At 36.3% G+C, this 21,435-nt stretch overlaps 2 protein-coding genes across 2 annotated transcripts; both read left to right on the forward strand.

Annotated features, from left to right (window-relative positions):
* The first annotated feature begins 514 nt into the window (after window positions 1–514).
* On the forward strand, window positions 515–2,360 carry LOC117794613 (uncharacterized protein C12orf71 homolog). The gene is made up of 3 exons (XM_071609284.1): window positions 515–1,171; window positions 1,608–1,729; window positions 2,192–2,360. Exons 1-3 carry the CDS (start codon window positions 515–517, stop codon window positions 2,358–2,360), a joined length of 948 nt encoding a protein of 315 aa, XP_071465385.1.
* Window positions 2,361–9,146: 6,786 nt separating this feature from the next.
* LOC139705082 (uncharacterized protein C12orf71 homolog) lies at window positions 9,147–10,993 on the forward strand. The gene is made up of 3 exons (XM_071609285.1): window positions 9,147–9,803; window positions 10,219–10,340; window positions 10,825–10,993. The coding sequence occupies exons 1-3, from the start codon at window positions 9,147–9,149 to the stop codon at window positions 10,991–10,993; spliced, it is 948 nt and encodes a 315-aa protein (XP_071465386.1).
* The last annotated feature ends 10,442 nt before the right edge of the window (window positions 10,994–21,435 follow it).

Consider the following 21,435-nt stretch of genomic DNA (forward strand, 5'->3'; position numbering starts at 1 on the left):
ATTCTTTGAGTGACATGCACATATATAAGGATGAGTGCATACAAGTTCAAATTGTACATATATGTATATATATATGTAAAGAAGGAGAAGATTCTGAAGAAATCCACAAAACTCTTTTCCTGCTGTTATCACCCCAGATGGTGGGATGGGGTATTTACTTTCATCTTCCTACTTTCCTGTATTTTTCAAATTTTATACAATTATTTTTATGATTGGCACTTCTTCCAACTGCAGAAAGAGGACAAAGCAGGAGAGGTATCAAGTAGAGGTGCTCAGTGCAGAGGGTTTTTATACAATAGAAAAAGTTTTTAAAGAGAAAGAACTGCCTCTTCTGCTCTTGACTAGAGAGTGCAAGCATAGGATGCTCTTCTGCCCGAGTGGGATAGTTCTGAATGGGAAATTGATTAGATTTATATGCTGAAGTACATGACCTTTTCCCAATTTCACTGACTAATGTTTTTCTTTTGAAGTTTCCAGAGTTGAGGGAAACTGGGCATTTGAGCCTTTGGACTCCATGGAAGACTCACCCTTGGGCAGCAGCCCTGACGTGGAGCAGTGTGATTTAGAATCCTCATCCAACCAGAGCCTCTCTGTGGGCTATTTCCCCCATGAGGACAGCATTGACTGTGAGGATATCATACCCTGTGAAGAGCTGACTTCTGAGGGTCCTTCCTGCCACGTGCTGCCTCCTGTCCAAGGGGTATGGGGAACCAAAAGTGTAAATAAACCTGTGGAGAGACAAAATCCAATTCAGGAGAACCCAGAGAAGCCTGGCGAAGAAGCCATCCTCGAGGTCTTGGACGCCTATCTGGGCTGGCACCAGGAAGACTCAGGAGCTAATGGGACTCCCAAGGAAGACTCCCAGAGGATGGACGAGTGCCCACAGGAGAGCATAAACCAGACCCTCTGGGACCTGGATGAGCTCATGAAAGATCTGGAGGCATGTATGGAAAATCAGAAAGATGACCAAGACCATGCCTCTGTGCTGACCGATTCTCCTCAGGAGGAGGATCTCCAGCCGTGCAGCAGTGCCTCTCCCCATATGGATCAGGTCAGCTATCAAGAATCTGAAGCTTGTGAGGACTTGCCCAAGTGTGACCCACCAGAAGACAGAGACATGGACCAGTTCCCAGAAATGCCTCCTGAGCTTGAGGACGATGAAATTGTTGAGGTGAGCACAGAGCAGCCTCAGTGCAGAGCAAGGGGTGGGTCAGGGAGCGGGTGCCAGGTTGGACAGCTCAGGGTCATTCTACCTGCTGTGAAGCAGGTAGACCTGAGTCTCTCAGCAGATGAGCAATGGGGGAAGGAGAACAGCAAGGAAAGGAGCCAGGGAAGAGGTGTAGGGAAAGTGCCAAGGAGCATGGAGAGAAAGAGAGGGGAGGAACAAAGAGAAGGACTAACGATAATACAAACGTGTGTGTGCGCGTGTGTGCCTGTGTGTGTGTGTGTGTGTGTGTGTGTGCTTAATGATTTATGTGTACAGAAACTTTGCATTTACACTTGGCTATTTCTGTTAAAACAATAAATTAGTATCCATAAAGCAGTAAATATTGACTCCACTGCTCCTGACGTGGCTTGTCCATCCCTCACCCTCTCTGTCTTGGCAGATGGAAAGCCAGGAGATCTGCACTGCAGAGACCTCCTCAGTCTCCTCAGAGCCCTCCAAGGAGGAGGACGTGCCTTCAGAGGAAGAAAACACGTCCTGTCTGAACTTGAGCTTAGGCTTCAGGTGGCTCAGGAAGCGAGTGGTCTCCGCCCTAACAAGGAGAAATCGCCCTGGGAGGGCCAACAACAGCTCCATTCTGCTGTCAATAAAGAGAAGACATTTATTTGGAGGCAATAAAGTCCAACCTCAAGAATCCCTCTAGTTAGGACCCCCTGTCTACCCAGAATTCTAATAATTTTCATAGCTCCTTCTGTACAGTTACCATGGTTTTATGTTTCCCAATAAACACAACAAATGTTCTTGTTATCCATCCATGTCTTTCTCTTCTTCCATCATAACATCTGGGCCCAGGTTGAAAGTACGTATGTTGTCTGGAAGACTGAAATTCATTCTCAGGACATTTTAAATAGTATTATGCTTCCTAAATACAAAGCATGGTTTTCTCTCTCTCCCTGTACCCCTTCTACTCTTTTTCCTCTCACTTGATCTATGATTTTTATCATTAACTCATACCTGTACTGTCAGAGGCAGCAAGACACCTGGGACCTCCACATGGCAGGATGGTACTGGTGGAACTTCTGGTCTTGAGCAAGTGGCAGTGGGCAGTGAGCGAATGGGAAGTTCACTTCAGTCAGTAGTGTTCAGACTCTCAGAAAGCAGTTCTGATGACCCTGGGGAATCAGACTGGTTCTAGCATGTTATTCTAAAATGTTCTGACATGTTGGTTGGTTCTAGTAAGCTGGTTGGCACAAGAGGCCCGTGGAGGAGGATGCTAAGGGCTGGGGATGCTGCTGAACCTCCCTACACCTGGCTTTCTTCATTCATGAGATATAGAGAATTATACTACAGACCTCAGAGGGTTTTGGGGAGAATGAATGTGATAAAGCAAGCACTGGGTAAATACTGTGGCTGGTGCTGGTGGTGGTCATGTTCCTGAGCATCTCCCAGGAAGACTTGGATTCAAGATGCATCCAAGAGGGAGATTTGGAATCAACTCTCACAGAGCTATTTCCTACACTGAAGTCATGTGACCACAACTTCAGGTTTTCAGCAGAACTTGATTGAATAAGTCTTCTCTCAACCCACTGCACTGGGCTATCTGAAATTCCTTTCTAAATATCATTAAAATTGTCCCTATAGGCCAACTTCTTCGAGGAAGCCTGGACTCATCCTTCTTGCTGACTCTTCCTGTGTTGTCAATTCATCTCCCATGGCCACCATCATCTTCCTCACTCATCCACAGGTTCCTGCAAAGGTCTTCCTCCTCTGACTTGTACACATACCCTGTGTGACCTTCAGTGTTCATATTGTGAAAAATCTCTGAGTATTTACTGTGAAAGGCCTTCCTTTCCTCAATTCCACCCTCCTTAACTCCCTCCTCCCTTCCACAATCATTGAGCACATAGAAACCTCACTAGCTGAAAATACCAGAAAAGATATCTAGATTTTGGGGGCTCATAGGGCTCCTTATTCAAGAGTTCAAGCCATGTAAATATATGACCATAATGAGTTGTGGCTGAAAGCAGTCTCTAGCATGTATATGAAGAAGTGCCTAGGAGGGATGATTTTGAAAATCTTCATCTAAAGTATCATATAAGTCCATTTACACTGGTATTTTCCCCTATATACATATAAAGTTTACCATTTTAACTATTTTTATGAGTACAATTCAGATGTATTGAGTATGTTCCTACCTCCATATGCTTTAACCATGAAGTAAAGCAATATATTAATAAGAGAGTGTGAAAGCATGCTCCGAGTAAACGTGGAGTGAGAAAAGTGCTCATGAAGGATGGGGACACAAAGGCAACAGCAAAGAGGGGAACACCCTAAGTTTTATTTATAATATACGTTTTTTATTTTGTAATATAATTTTTAAAAAATGAATCATATATGACAAAATGTTAATGCCTGTCACTAAGTTATAATACATGAGTGTTATATTATTTTCCATACTTTAATGTTTTTTTATTTTACCTTTCATCTTACCCTCAGCTTACACTTCCAGAGAAAGCAAGCATGCTGGCTGGCATGCATATATTCCTTAGCCCACTGCTCCAATGTTGACATCTTATACAACTAGCACAATGAGCACACCAGGATGTTAACTTTGGTGCAATACCCTTAACTAAGTCAAACGAAGTACTGGAATTGCCCCTGTTATTGCACTAATATCTGTTTCCTACTTTCTGATCTCATTAGGAACACAAGTTGCACTTAACTGTACTGTCCCCTTAGTTACCTGCAGTGTGTGACAGGACCTCTTGTCTTCTCTTACCTTTTATAATCTGACAATGATCAGATTTTTGTCACATGTCCCATACTTGTAGTTGTCTGTCATTTTACCATAATTAAAATAAGATGATACCCATTAGGGGCTTTTCTAGATGGCAAAGAATAGAAGAGATTGCTTTCCTGGTAGCTTCATGGCATGAAACCAAGAAAACAGACAAGTAGCTTCTCCACCAGGTGGGTGAACAAAAAAAAAAAATGAGATGTGACTTTGCTGGAATTTAAAAGTAGACATTCAGTGCAGACCAGGGCCACAGGTGGGTGGATATAATACAATAAGGAAAAAATCTATAGCAGCATAGCTGATCTGCAGCTGGGCCAGATGTAGGACCATTGTAACTCTCGATCATGTACAATCAGAAAAATGAGAAGTTACACTCCATCTATGTTGATGTGTCAAAATCCATTCTACTGTCATATAGAACTAATTAAGCACAAATAATAAAATTTTTAAAAAATTTTGCTTTTGGCATGTTAGGTGACTACAGATTTTTTTGATAGCAGGGCAAACCAACTTCTTGCTACTAATTTCATCATGATGAGTACCTATGTTTTTAGCTTTTCACGGCACATTCATATATACAACATAAATCTTCAAAAAAGTTCATCACTTTATTAAATATACATAGGATGGCACTAAAATTTTTCCAATCATGCTTGGATTCCTTGAAAAATCTTGTTTTCACATGCTCTGCCAATCAAACTTATATTGGTGAATGCCTCCTCCCACATGCCTCTGTACCATCACAGACCACCGTGGACCTTTCACCTAGATGTGCATTCATCTAACCTTTGGGCATCATGTTGCACCCACCGGCCCCCTCAGAAGCTCTGAAGTTTCACCTTCTCAGTAATCCATCCTGCTATGAAGACCTCCCAGCAGAATAAGTTTAGGAGCTGACTGGTTAGATTCTAAATTCTGCTATGGCTGAATTCAAATCAATTGTTTCCCTCTTCCTGGCATAATTTACATACAAAGCTTCCCACTGAGATTTAAAGCTCTAGGTTTTTAAAATTTTGGGTTACATAAAACACATTTATCTTAAACTTTTCTAACTGCACAGCTGGTAGTGTTAAGTATATTCATATTGTTGTGCAACACAGCTCCACAGCTTATTCATCTTGCAAAACTAAAACTCTATACACAATGAGCCATAACTCATCCTTTCCCCCGATCTCTACCCCCCACCCAGTGACCATCATTCTATTTTTTGATTCTGTGGATTTGATTACTTTAGTTACTTTATCCAAGAGGAATTTGTCTTTGTGACTGGATTTATTTCACTTGGCATATTATCCTCAAGGTTCATCCACATTGTAGCATGTGACAGGATTTCTTTGTTTTGCAAGGCTAAATAATATTCCATGTATATGTACCATATTTTCTTTATCCATTCATCCATCAATGACATTTAGCTTGCTTCCACCTTTTGGTGGAATTAGCATGGGCATTAAAATATCTTTTTGAGACCCTGTTTTCAATACTTCAGAATATATAACTAGAATTGGGATTACTGGATCCATCCAGTAATTCTATTTTTAGTTTTTTTGCATTATCTCCATTCTATTTTTCCATATTGGTATACCATTTTACATCCCCACCAACTAGAATGTTTCTTACCTATTCATATTTTTACATATCCTAGATAATAATTGTTTCTCTGTTATATATTACAAATATTTTCTTCAAATTTGCCCCTTGTTTTTTAGCTTCCTTGATAATGTCTTTTTTCATATAATAGCTTTGTGTTTTGACATAGCCTAATATACCATTTTTCTATTTTAATTTTTCTTCTAATTTAAAATTATTGGGCTTAAATTTTGATACAGATCTGAAAATATTTAGGTATTTTCATCTATTTATTTTTTAGTATGGCAAGAGGAAACTTTTTGTCCTTATTGGTAATTGGTTGTCTTCTCTGGATTGGAAATTCCATTTCTGTCATACAAAATCTCACATAAAATAGACACTTCCACTGCAGTGGTCTTGGTTTCTGCCTTCTGAGTCTGAGCAGAAATAAAAAGTTGTTTTTTTTTTCATTCATTGATATTGGTCTCACATGATGATCAGGAATACAGTGCCCTTTTACTAGTATGCTAGCTATTCTAGTTCATTAGTTTACTAAACTTATCAATCTATTCATTTTGACACTTTTCTTATTTGTTATCACCTCTGATGGACTGAATATATTAAGTGGGAAAAGTCCATCATGGTCTCAATTACATCCCAGAAGGGATTTTAAAAATAAGTGGAAACACAGAGCCTTGCTTGGAAGACATTACTATGTACCTGAAAAATACAAAGCACACAGGTGGTAATAAAGAACACCAGTGTAATACCAATGGTAATAAAGAATACCAAGGACAACAACATGTGGTATACACAAGCACAGAAGTGCTGTGGCATCCTAGTAAAAGGGCACTGTATTCCTGATCATCCTGTGAGACCAATGTCAAATAATGAAATTAAAACAGCAATTAAAGGCTGGGGTTGTGGCTCAGCGGTAGAGCGCTTGCCTAGCATGTGTGAGGCCCTGGGTTCAATCCTCAGCACCACATAAAAATAAATAAATAAAATAAAGGTATTGAGTCCAACTACAACTAAAAAAATAAATTAAAAAAAAAAAAACACAGCAATTAAAAGCCTATCAACAAAGAAAAGCCCAGGACCAGTCTGATTCTCAAATAAGTTCTATTAGACCTTTAAAGAAGAATTAACATTAATCTTTCTCAAATTATTTTATTGAAATGGAAAGGAAAGGAACACTGCCAAAAAAAAAAAAGTAGTCCCAAATCTTCACTATGACAGCTGAGGACCTGACTTCCTTAATAAGACTCCTAAAGTGCAAGAAGTAAAATCAAGAATCAATACATGGGATGGATTCAAATTAAAAAGCTTCTTCTTGTCATAGAAAAAAATCAATAATGTGAAAAGAGAGCCTACAGCATGGAAGAAAATGTTTACAACCTGCACCTCAGATAGAGCATTTATCTCCAGGAAATACAAAAAACTCGAAAAATATAACAATAACAACAACAAAACCAAATAACAAATCAACAAATGGGCGAAGGAACTAAACAGACATTTCACAGAAGAAGAAATACAATCAATCCACAAATATATGAAAAAAATGTTCAATTTCTCCATCAATTAGAGAAATGCAAATCAAAACTACTCTAAGATTATATTCCACTCCAGAATGCCAATTATCAAGAATACAAGCAACAATAAGTGTTGGCAAGGAAGTGGATAAAAATATACATTCACACATTGCAAGTAAGACTGCAAATTGATGCAACCATTCTGGAAAGCAGTATGAGGATTCCCCAGGAAACTCAGAATGGAACCACCATTTGATCTAGTTATCACCCTCTTCAGTTTATACCCAAAGGATGGAGATATATATATATATATATATATATATATATATATATATATATATATATGTCGGCAATCTACAATGATGCAGCCACATCAATGTTTATAGCAGCTCAATTCACAATAACAAAACTATGAAACCAACCCAGGTGTCCTTCAACAGATGCATGGATAAGGAAAATGTGGTATAGGTACAAAATGGAATATTACTCAGCCTTGAAGAATGAAATTATGGCATTGGCAGGTAAATGGGTGGAGCTGAAGAATATCATGGTAAGCAAAATAAGCCAATCCCAAAGAAACAAAGTCCCCAATTTTTTTTTTATATGGGGATGCAAATTCACAATGGCAGGTGGGTCTAGGAAAGAATAGAGGGGAATGAAGGGAGGAGAAGGGGTATAGGGTAGGAATTACAGTAGAATGAATTGAACATTTTTACCCTATATGCATATATGATTGTACAACCTGTGTAATCCTAATCCTACATCAAGTACAACCAGAAGAATGAGAAGTTATATTCCATTTATGTACCATGTGTAAAAATACTTTCTACTATCATGCATAACTAATTAAAACAAATTTTTTAAAAATGACTGAGATGAGTCTTTGATTTTCTATCCCCCACTCCTCCTTCCACACTTCTGGCTCTAATGTGGTTCTTCTGTTGCCACGGTAGCCAACATTCTCAGAACACAGACTTCTAACAGTTGTACCTCTTAGTTACTAAGCTCAGGATCTGAAGGACTTCAGTTATCCTGTGTATGCCTCAGGAATTGGAAGCATCTCCTTCCACAAGAATCGCAAGAGACAAACATGACAGAGTCTCCAAAGTGTATGTGTGTGGGGTGGGGAGAGTGGGGGGGAGACAGAGAGACAGACAGAAAGCCATTTGGTGTTTATTCTCTCCCCCCAAGCACTTGCTAGAGTATCATGGGAAATGTTGGACTAAAGATGCCAACAGATGAGGGGAGGATGGGCATTTAAATAGCTGTATTCTTTCTAGAAAGTAATTTAGTATCAATTATAACTTTAATATATTTCTAATCCTAATCTAGTAATTCAACCTATAGGACTATGAGAAGAAAGGCAGAAATTTGTGGATAAGGGAGTTTACTATCATTAATAAGACCACTGTTAGTGGTCTTAATAATCTAAGCGTCATTGATCACCTAAATTCATGGTCATTAAGAGGTGATCCTCAAAAAGAGTTCATGAGAGAGTGGTTAAGAATTACAGAGAGCCATATATGTGTCTCCTGCAGGCTGTGCCATACAATTGAGTAATTTCACATTCTTTGATGTGACATGCACATATATAAGGATGAGTGCATACAAGTTCAAATGTACATATATGTATGTATATGTAAAGAAGGAGAAGATTCTAAAGAAATCCACAAAACTCTTTTCCTGCTGTTATCACCCAAGATGGTGGGATGGGGTATTTAACTTTCATCTTCCTACTTTCCTGTATTTTTCAAGTTTTATTTTTATACAACTATCTTTTATGATTGGCACTTTTTCCAACTGCAGAAAGAGGACAAAGCAGGAGAGGTATCAAGTGGAGGTGCTCAGTGCAGAGGGTTATTATACAATAGAAAAAGTTTTTAAAGAGAAAGAACTGCCTCTTCTGCTCTTGACTAGAGAGTGCAAGCATAGGATGCTCTTCTGCCCGAGTGGGATAGTTCTGAATGGGAAATTGATTAGATTTATATGCTGAAGTACATGACCTTTTCCCAATTTCACTGACTAATGTTTTTCTTTTGAAGTTTCCAGAGTTGAGGGAAACTGGGCATTTGAGCCTTTGGACTCCATGGAAGACTCACCCTTGGGCAGCAGCCCTGACGTGGAGCAGTGTGATTTGGAATCCTCATCCAACCAGAGCCTCTCTGTGGGCTATTTCCCCCATGAGGACAGCATTGACTGTGAGGATATCATACCCTGTGAAGAGCTGACTTCTGAGGGTCCTTCCTGCCACGTGCTGCCTCCTGTCCAAGGGGTATGGGGAACCAAAAGTGTAAATAAACCTGTGGAGAGACAAAATCCAATTCAGGAGAACCCAGAGAAGCCTGGCGAAGAAGCCATCCTCGAGGTCTTGGACGCCTATCTGGGCTGGCACCAGGAAGACTCAGGAGCTAATGGGACTCCCAAGGAAGACTCCCAGAGGATGGACGAGTGCCCACAGGAGAGCATAAACCAGACCCTCTGGGACCTGGATGAGCTCATGAAAGATCTGGAGGCATGTATGGAAAATCAGAAAGATGACCAAGACCATGCCTCCGTGCTGACCGATTCTCCTCAGGAGGAGGATCTCCAGCCGTGCAGCAGTGCCTCTCCCCATATGGATCAGGTCAGCTATCAAGAATCTGAAGCTTGTGAGGACTTGCCCAAGTGTGACCCACCAGAAGACAGAGACATGGACCAGTTCCCAGAAATGCCTCCTGAGCTTGAGGACGATGAAATTGTTGAGGTGAGCACAGAGCAGCCTCAGTGCAGAGCAAGGGGTGGGTCAGGGAGCGGGTGCCAGGTTGGACAGCTCAGGGTCATTCTACCTGCTGTGAAGCAGGTAGACCTGAGTCTCTCAGCAGATGAGCAATGGGGGAAGGAGAACAGCAAGGAAAGGAGCCAGGGAAGAGGTGTAGGGAAAGTGCCAAGGAGCACGGAGAGAAAGAGAGGGGAGGAACAAAGAGAAGGACTAACGATAATACAAACGTGTGTGTGCGCGTGTGTGCCTGTGTGTGTTTATGATTAATGAGTACAGAAACTTTGTATTTACAATTGGCTGTTTTTGTTAAAACAATAAATTAGGTATCCATAAATGAATAATATAGACTCCATTTCCGTGAGCATTGTTTGTCTCTAATTCATCCTGTTTGTCTTGGCAGATGGAAAGTCAGGTAACCAGCACTGCAGAGACCTCCTCAGTCTCATCAGAGCCATCCAAGGAGGAGGACGTGCCTTCAGAGGAAGAAAACACGTCCTGTCTGAACTTGAGCTTATGCTTCAGGTGGCTCAGGAAGCGAGTGGTCTCCGCCCTAACAAGGAGAAATCGCCCTGGGAGGGCCAACAACAGCTCCATTCTGCTGGCAATAAAGAGAAGACATTTATTTGGAGGCAATAAAGTCCAACCTCAAGAATCCCTCTAGTTAGGACCCCCTGTCTACCCAGAATTCTAATAATTTTCATAGCTCCTACTGTACAGTTACCATGGTTTTATGTTTCCCAATAAACACAACAAATGTTCTTGTTATCCATCCATGTCTTTCTCTTCTTCCATCATAACATCTGGGCCCAGGTTGAAAGTACATATGTTGTCTGGAAGACTGAAATTCATTCTCAGGACATTTTAGATAGTATTATGCTTCCTAAATACAAAGCATGCTTTTTTGTTTCTCTCTCCTTGTACCCCTTCTTACTGTATTTACCCCCATTTGATCTATGATTTCATACACTTAACCTCTTTTATCATTAACTCATACCTGTACTGTCAGAGGCAGCAAGACACCTGGGACCCCCACATGGCAGGATGGTACTGGTGGAACTTCTGGTCTTGAGCAAGTGGCAGTAGGCAGTGAGCGAATGGGAAGTTCACTTCAGTCAGTAGTGTTCAGACTCTCAGAAAGTAGTTCTGATGACCCTGGGGAATCAGACTGGTTCTAGCATATTATTCTAAAATGTTCTGACATGTTGATGGGTTCTAGCAAGTTGGCTGGCATAAGAGGCCCATGGAGGAGGATGCTAAGGGCTGGGGATGCTGCTGAACCTCCCTACACCTGGCTTTCTTCATTCATGAGATATAGTGAATTATACCACAGACCTCAGAGGGTTTGGAGGAGAATGAATGTGATAAAGTAAGTACTCAGTAAATACTGTGACTGATGCTGGTGGTGGTCATGTTCCTGAGAATCTCCCAGGAAGACTTGATTCAAGATGTATCCAAGAGAGAGATTTGGAGTCAACTCTCATTGAGTTATTTCCTGCACTTAAGCCATTTGACCAAAACTTAAGGTTTTCAGCAGACCTTGATTGACCTGAGTCCTCTCTCAATCTACTGCACTGTGTTCTCTGAAATTCCTTTGTGTCATTAAAATTGTCTCTACAGATCAACTTCTTTGAGGAAGCCTGGACACATCCTTCTTGCTGACTCTTCCTGTGTTGCCAGTTCACCTCCCATGGCCACCATCATCTTCCTCACTCATCCACAGGTTCCTGTAAAGGTCTTCCTCCTCAGGCTTGTACCCACAGTGACCTTTAGTGTTCATATTGTGAAAAGCCTCTGAGTATTTAGTGTAAAAGGCCTCCCTTTCCTCATTTTCACTCTCCTTAACTCCTTCCTCTTTTCCACAGACAATGAGCACATAGAAACCTCACTAACTGAAAATATGCCCCCCCCAAAAAAAGTCTAGATCTCTAAGCTCAAGAGGGCTCCTTATTCAAGAGTTCAAGCCATGTAAACATATGACCATAATTTGTTGTGGCTGAGAGTAGTCTGTAGCAGGTATATGGAAAGAGGCAGTAAAGAAAGAATAATTTAGCATGGGAGGGATGATTTTGAAAGTGTTCATCTAAAGTATCACATAAAGTCCAGTTACAATGGTCTTTTTTCCTGCATTTTTGATTGTTACACAATTTTTATATGTACAATTCAGACGTATTGAGTATGTTCCTACCTCTGTATGTTTTAAAGTAATATATTAATATGAAAGAGCAATAAAGCATGCACAACATAAACATCAAGTTGAGAATAATGATTGAGAGGGATATGGGACACAAAGGGAACAGCAAAGAGGGAAAACATCGGCCTAAGTTTTATCAACCATATACTTTTATTAAAAAAATAATCAAATATGACAAAATGTTAAGTTCTTACAAACTGAGTTGTAATATATGAGTGTTTCTTATATAATTTTTCCATATTTTAATGTATTTTTCTTTTACTTTTTTATCTCAACATCAGTTTATACTTCCAGACAAGTTGCAAGTGTACTGGATGGGCATCCATATCCTGCAGTCCACTGTTCCAATGTTGACATCTTACATAACTAGCACAATGAGCAGATTGGGATATTAACTGTGGTGAAATACCATTAACTAAGAGAAAAACTGAGAAACTGATGTGACTCCATTTTTGAGAAACCAGTTCTAAAGTTTATATGGTTATGCAAAAGATCCAGAATAACCAACATAACATTTAAGGAAAATATCTGGAGGATCAACCTCACCCAACTTCAAGACATACTATAAAGTTATAGTAATCAAGACAGTAACATTGGTGAAAGAACAAACAGATCAATGAAACAGAGTAAACAGTCCAGGAATTGACCCACAAAGATATAGTTAACTAACCTTTGACAAAGGAACAAGACAATGCAATGGAGAAATGGTAGTCTTTCAACAAATGATACTGAAACAACAAATGATACTGAATATCTTCATTAAAAAAAAAAATCCAAAGACCTTACATCTTCACAAAAATTACCTCAAAATGTAAAACATACAACTAAAAAACTCTCAAAAATAATGTAAAATTATAGTATATAATGTAAAATTATCATTGTAGGAGAAAATCTAGAAAACAAGGATTTGGTGGTGAATTTTTAGATATACCGTGAAAGACAGAATACATGAAAGAAAGAACTGATAAGCTGGAATAATTTAAAATTTCTGCTTTGTCAAGACAATAAAAAGGTACATGCCTATAATCCCAGCTAGTCAGGAGTCTGAAGCAGGAGAATCACACATTCCTGGACAACCTGGGCAACTTAGTGAGACAGTATCTCAAGACAAAAAATAAAAAGGTATGGGGATATAACTCAGTATTAGAGGGCCTCTGGGTTCAAACCCTAGCAGGAGAGAAAGAGAGGAGGACAGGGAGAGAGAGAGACAAAAGAAAGAGGTGGGGGGAGCTGGGATTGTGGCTCAGCGCTAGAGCACTCGCCTAGCATGGGCGGGACTCTGGTGGGTCCTCAGCACCACATAAAAAAATAAATAAATAAAGGCATTGTGTTGTGTCCATCTACCCAAAAAAATTAATTAATTAATTAATTAATTAAAAGAAAGAGGTGGCGAGGTGGGAGAGAGAGAGAGAGAAAAAGGAAAGACAATTTTTAAAAAGCCTTTTTTTTGGAGAAAATATTTGAAAAATATATAATGGATTAAAGACTATTATCCAAAGTATGCCAAAAGTGTGCAAAGAACTCTTCAAACTCAGCAATAAGGAAACAAGCAACTTGATTAAAAAATGGACCAAAATGCCTTGATACCTCACCAAAGAAGATATACAAATGGTAAATATACACAAAAGAATCACAACATCATTTGTCACAAAGAAAATACAAAGACAATGAAATACTACTTACTATAGTCTGAATATGTCCCTCATAGTTCATGTACTGAAACTTAATCTCCAGTGTAACACTTCTGGGAGGTGGGGCCTTTGGGGACATGTTCATTACTCTTCATGAATGGAGTAATGCTGTCATAGAAGGATTTGATAAAGGCAGTACATCCATTTTTGTCCCTCCATCTTGTGTTATATAAGGACACAGTGTTCCTTCACTCTGGAGGATACAGAAAGGCGTCGTATTGAAAGCAGAGCAAGTGAACCTCACCAAACATTAAACTTCGTAACACCTTGATCTTGGACTTCCTAGCCTCCAGAATATGAGAAAATTCTGTTCTTTATAAGTCACCAGTTTTAGGTATTCTGTTATAGCAGCCCAAACAGAATAAGACATCACTGCTATTAGAATGACCAAAATATGGAACACTGATAATATCAAATGCTGGCAAGAAAAAGGAACATTTCATTGATTGCAATTTCAAATCTAAAATGGTGCAGTTACTTTGGAAGACAGTTTGCTGATTTCTCATGAAACCAAACATACTCTTGACATATCATATACAACCACGGTTTTTGGTGTTTACCGAAAGAAGTTGAAAACTTTCATCCATTTAAAAATCTATACGTGTATGATCATAGCAGATTAATTCATAATTGTCAAAACTTGAAAATAACCAAGATGTCCTTCAGCAACTGAATAGATGATTCAGTTTATCAATAGATAAACTGTGGTACATCAAACAATGGAAATTATTCAGTATTAAAAAGAAATGTGCCAGGTGCGGTGGTGTAGGTCTGTAATCCAGCAGCTCAGGAGGCTGAGGCAGGAGGACTGTGAGTTCAGAGCAAGCCTCAGCAAAAGCATGACACAACTCAGTGAGACCCTGTTTCTAAATAAAATACAATATAGAGCTGGAGATGTGGCTCAGTGGTTAAGTGCCCCTGAGTTCAATCCCCAGTACCCACCCTCCCCAAAAAGAAAGAAATGTATTATCAAACTATGAAAAAATATGAAGGAAACTTAAATGAATACCACTAAATGAAAGAAGCCAGTCTAAAATGTTATTTGCTCTGATTCCAACAACATGACATTCTGGAAAAGACAAAACTATGGATATAGCAAATATATATATATATATATATATATATATATATATATATATATATATATGACTATATATATATATATATATATATATATATATGGTTTCTAGTGGTTGGAGGGAAGTGACGAATAGGCAGAACTAAGGGGATTTTAGGCCAATGAAACTATTCTTGATGCTACCATAATGATGGATACATGTCAAAACCCACAGAATGTATAATACTGAGCTGTAATGCTAACTATGGACTCCGTAAGGTTATGATGTGTCCATGTAAGTTCATCAGTTGTAACAAACACACCAATCTGGCAGGGGGACGTTGGTAATGGGAAAGTATATCCACATGTGAGAGAAGGAAGTACATGAAAAATCTCTGCATCCTTTCCTTGATTCTACTATCAGCCTATAATGTCTCTTAAAAAATAAGGTCTATTAAAACAATTTTGTTTAGGTTTAAATATGTTAACATAGAAATTTAGTACCATGTTGCATTAAGAAAAGAAAGAAAAGGGTGTAATTTGATTCGTATTTTTTTAGAATGCAAAATACTTTATATTAAATATAATTGTGTGAGAGTCTGGAACTTTTGAGGAAAGAGACTATTATGTGTCTATTATTGTTAATAATAGACACATCCAGTGGGTGGGGATAGACATCAAGAGGAAAAGCTAGGAATTTTTTATTTGTGTATGTCCTTATTCTTTTGAAAGCTACAGAGAATGCTTACAGGAATTCTAAAAAATGTTTTCAAGAGAAAAAAGATTGCATAATGAATTATTTAAATGGCTGTGTTCGCTTCTGAAACAATTCTTCTACAAGTAACAACTCTTCTACTGACAAAATTTTGACAAAGTGCAAATGTTTGGAGATTCTGGAGAGTAAGTAAAAAGTAGCAGAATTTTGGAGAATAATTTAAAATTTGGGAGAGGGAAGCAGCACAAGGTGTTTTATATTTTTGGATGGAGGAAGTGTAGACTGAGTTTAGGCTAGAGTTCTAACACTGTGCAGAACTCAAATACTCTTAATATTTTGGGTACAAAGAATTAATAATAATAAAAAATAGTTTGAGGCAATTTGAGTCTTTAGAAAATGAGGATAGAACCCAGAAAAGAAAGATTTTACTATAAACCTACCCCAGAAGTTAGAAAGCTCTAATTTCTATGTTTAAAATATAGCTAAATTTCTACAGATGCCTAAACCATAAACACACTGCATAAAGCCCAGATAAGAATTTAGAAACTGAACTAAGGTTTGAACTGTCACCCAAAAGACAAAGTTTTCTGTTTAAATTAATGGAGTTAATTGTATGCTCAAACAAAAATATCAGCAGGATTAAGAGGATCATAACAGAATCGAAAATCTAAGATATAATTTTAAATTAAATGTCAAAGAAAATGTGACCTATTCTCCAGAGAAGAGAGAGTGAATGGAAGCCAATCTAAAGATGACTCAGATGTTGGAATTAGCACACAAGGATTTATACCAGCTTTTATAACCAGGCTTAATGAAGTAAAGAAAAATACTGTATTAAATTTTAAAAATGAGGACTCACAAAAGATATATAAATTATTAAAAAAAAGAACTAAGTGGGAAAATCTAGATTTGAAAAACATAATTTCTGAAACAAAATTTCTACTGGATAACTTTAAAAGCAGAATGATGATAAGAACAGCCAGTAAATTTGAAGATGAAGCAAAAGAATTTATCCAATCTGAAGAACCCAGAGAAATGAAGATTAAAAGACATTGAACAAACACTCAAAACCCATGTGACAATACTGAAAGATCCAAAATATATAAAAGTGAAATTACAGAAGGAAAATAAAGAGAGCATAAAGCCAAAACTGTTTGGAAAAAAATAACTAAAAACATCTTCACTTTGGTAAAGAATATAAACTTACAGACAAGAAACTCAATAAATCCCAAGCAGGATAAATATGAAGAAAGCAAATATACCCTTCAAGAATACAATGACAAAGCATATCATAGTCAATCTCCTGAAAATCAAACATAAAGAGAAATCATGAAAGAAGCCAGAAAAAAAAATGACTGTAATATACAGAGTATAATGATGTGATTAATGGCTGATTTTGCATCAGAACCAATGAATATCAGGAGATATTGGAACAATACAACATGCTTAAAGAAGAAAACTATCAATCCAGAATGCTTGATTATACCCTTCAAGAACAAAGACAAAATAAACTCATAGATAAAAGATAAATCAGAAAATTATCACCAGCACATCTGTGTTACAAAAAATGTTAAAGGAAGTTTTTTAGACTGAAGGGAAATGATACCAGAGGGAATCCCAGATCTTTAGGAAGGAATGAAGAGCATTAAAAATGGTAAATATCTGGATGAATCTAAAAGAATATTTTCCTTTTAATTTTTTGAAAACACATAGCATGCTTTGGAGCAAAAAATTCATTGTATTTATGAAGTTTTTAATATTATAGCACACATGACAGTAAGGAGTAGGAAAATGGACCTATGCAATTGTGAAATGTCTACATTTTATATGAAGTGATACAATATTAATTCAAAAGAGACTGTAAAAAATTAAAGGTATATATTATAATATCTACAGCAACCACTAAAGTAAATACAAATAACTAAAAAACACTAGATAAAATAAAACAAAATTCTAAAAAGTATTGAAGTAGTCAAAAACAGGCAAGAAAGGATGAAAAAAGGAGCCAAAAAGAGAGAGTAAATAGTAAATAATTAATAAAACAGTAGACCTGGAACCAACCATTTCAAGAATTATACTAAGGACCAGTGCTGTGTGCATGCCTATAACCCCAGTGGCTTGGGAGGCTGAAGCAGGAGAATCCTGCGAGTTCAACACCAGCAGGATCACAAGCTCAAAGCCAGCCTCAGCAGTTTAGCAAGGCCCTAAGCAATTCAGCAAGACCCTGTCTCTAAATAAAATATATTTTTAAAAGGGCTTGGGATGTGTCTCAGTGGTTAAGCCTCCTCTGTGTTCAATTCCCAGTACCATAAATAAATAAATAAATAAGAAAGATTATATTAAAAGTTAATGGACTGCCAATCCAATTAAAAGGCAAAGATTGTCAGGATAGACCTTTTTCAGGTACTATCTACAAGATACTTGAAATATTGAGTTGAAAATAGATAACTAATCATGAAAATTATAAGCAAACATTTAGATTGGCTATATTAATATATAAGAAATCTTCAAACAAAGAAAAGACAAACCAGAGGCAGAAAGAGATATTTCATACTGATAAAGGGGGCTGAATCACAGGAACACAAAACTACCACAATTGTGTATCTGCACAATAACAGAGCTTCAAATTCATGAAGTAAAGTAGAATTAAAGAAATAAAAAAGAGGCAACTTCACATATATATCATATATATATTTGAAGATATCAATGTCTTTCTCTCACCAATTCATGAAACAACTAGTTAAAAAGTCAGTAAGCATAGTCTGAATAATACTATTGACCATCTTTACTTAATTTATATATATAAAACAATACATCCAACAGCTGAAGAATAAATATTCTCTTCAAATGTACATGGTACTTAATATCAAAATAGACTAATGTGTTTGGTCATTAAACAAATCTTGATACAATCCAACATGATTGAACTCACACAAAGTATATTATTGGAATTAAGTTGGAGATCAGTAATGGAATGTTTATCTCAATGAAGAAAATCTCAAATACTTGAAAATTAAATAACATATAGGAGTCCTTACTGTAGATATTAAAAGAAAAATACAGAATATTTTTAACAATACTGTATTAACAATTTTGATAACTTAAATGAAATGGACAGAGTCCTTAAAAAGTCCAACTTGTTGAATCTGACACAATACAAAAAGCAAATATATAGGTTATCTAGAACCTTATTTCAAAGAAAATTCCAGATTCACAATGATGCACTGGTGAATTCTATAAAATATTTAAGGAAGAAATAATACCAATATTGCACAAACCTTTCAGAAATTAGAAAATAAGGGAACACTTGCCAAATCATTTCATGAGGGCAGTATTAGCCAAATACAAAATTTGACAAAGATAATATTATACAAAATAGAAGCTTCACCTTTTTAAGGAGCTCAAAATAAATATTTCTGTAAGCAAATGCCTTCAAAGTATATGGTTTCATACAATTTGAAATTATATATTTTCTCATACTCATGTATCTATAGGCTCACATCTTTATTTTTTTAACCCAAGTTGTCTTATCATAGACACGGTTGAATGGAAAGTATATTCTCGATTGAAACTTAGAGATTATTTAATATAATTAACACTGATTTTAGCATATTTATTGAAATTCCTTACACGTTTTCTTTATTTCTATTAATAACATTGTTTTGTTTTAAATACAGCGTCAAATCTTTTTTAAAGTATGAGAGATATAAACAATAAAGGAACAATTAAATTTTTCTAGTAGCAGGAAAGAAAAACAATAACTAAATTGTGAAACATTGCATAGGAATATTGTGATAATTTAATTCATATCACTCAACTGACAATATAAAAAACTGTTTGACATAACATAATATAAAAATACAAATATATGAACACCTGAACTATAACCACGAAGAAATAGTGTAAGAAAATATGCATCTATGAAAAAAATTATTGTATTAATGGGATGATGATTGTTGACTTTTTTCAAGTCTCTATTATAATTATAGTTATTAGAAGAAAAATTAAGAATACAGTTCATTGTATATTTGATGAAAAATACAGGTCTATTTTAAGGAAGCAGGTTTTGAAAATATTTCTAGGTGTTAGATCTGAATCAAAAACTGTATTTTAAAATTTTTTATTGTTATAGAAAGCATCAAGACTTAAATGACTTTGAAACTAAAGCCACATAAGAAAAGATTTAATTTGGAAAATAGTCAAGTATTATTTGTTTGTATACTAATAGTTCTTTCTGAGAATGACTTTATCTCACAGATTTTGTTATAATATTTTAAAAATGCATCTAATAAAAAGCTAAATTCAGTGAAAGTCATATGAATTCAGAAGACATTGTGATCTATAGCTAATAGATGAAGCAAATGCTGTCTTTCTGCTCATTTGATATGCAAATACATCTGCTAAAAATAACAGGATGCAAGAATTTCTCACAGATTGTAATAAAAAGTGAATGATAATAGTAATTCTATAAAACCAGCAAAGATATTCTGTCTACTGAAAATGAGTCTATAATTTTTATTTGCCAAATATCGTTTTTTAAAAAAAGATAATGACTCTTCAGAATATTCTTATCTTCTGTTTTATTGTAACCATTATATTGTAGCTGTAGAGTAACAGAACTTAAGAGAGTGGCCAGTTTATTAAACTGATGCAAAACTTCCCATATGTTTTAATAAAGGGATTTCAACTTTGAATATACATTTGTCTAATAAATCCTACTGTATCTCTTGAATTATCAGTGTTTAAAAGAGCATTTCTTTTTATTTACCAAAAGAGCTTCCAGAAAACAGTCAGATTTTTTTAAAGGGTTAAAAAATTTCACTTAACATTTAAAAAATTTTTAACTAATTATGACTACTTTGAGTAGGAATGCCGTATCTTCTATGCACTACATTCTTTAATTAATTAGTTGTATGATTTTGGGAAAGTCATATTATCAATTTGGATGTCAATTTTTAAATTTAATGAATTGCAGGTGGAGAAAAAAATACAGGTAAACATTTATACAGTTTTGGTGCCACAGGCAATATGGACAACTTTTCTAAGGATGGCACAAAATTTAGAGAGCATAAACAAACACTTAAAAGATTTTATTTTCTAAAAAGAAAGGCAAAAACCAATTTCTATTTTGCAAATAAAATTTTATTATAAACAGTTCTAAATGTCAAATTAGAAATTATTTGCAATATGTATAATCATGTACCAATAATATTCCCTATATATGAAGAGCTTAAAAGAATTTATAGGGTTGGGGATGTAGCTGAGTAATAGAACACTTACCTAGCATACACAAGATCCTGGGTTCAATCCCTAACATTCAAAATAACCAGAAACTGGATAAAACCAAGGGAATTCATAAAAGAAATGTTAATTTCCAATTAAAAAATAATAATCCAACAAATTCAAGTTCTTATAAGTGTGATTTTCTTTGTTATCTGTCAAATTGACAATGACAAAGTAACATGGAATTCTAATGTGGTGGGATGAAAAAACGTGACCAGTTAATTTTAGGGAAAAAGATGCCTATATGTCAAAAGATCTTGATAACTTATTTGGGATTAGCAGGATAAAACAGAATTAGAGGAGCTACTCAAGAAATGATCAGGAATTTGGGATGGGATTGAGAGAGGAGAAAATTAAGACGATGCTTTGTAGAAGGTTGGAACTTGTGTCAGAAGAAATGGTCAAGGTTATTCTTTGAGTAAAAAGTTAAAAATATTCAGTTTTAAATTATTTTCTTCAGGGTTCTTTAATGTAATCTCTTCCAAATCACGATAAACAGCAATGACTGTATGCGTGTTTTATCTGACAAGGCTGATGGTAGCTGTTAATAAAAGTGGATTCTGACTGAATTAAGCAAAAATGAACAAGTGAAAAGATATTGAGCAGCTCAGGGAATTACTAGAGGAGCTAGAGCACTAGGCTTGAGATTTAGAAGCTGGAAAAACACCCTAAATAAAAAT

This window comes from Marmota flaviventris, chromosome 3, assembly GCF_047511675.1.
Source record: "Marmota flaviventris isolate mMarFla1 chromosome 3, mMarFla1.hap1, whole genome shotgun sequence".
NCBI classification, from domain to species: Eukaryota; Metazoa; Chordata; class Mammalia; order Rodentia; family Sciuridae; genus Marmota; species Marmota flaviventris.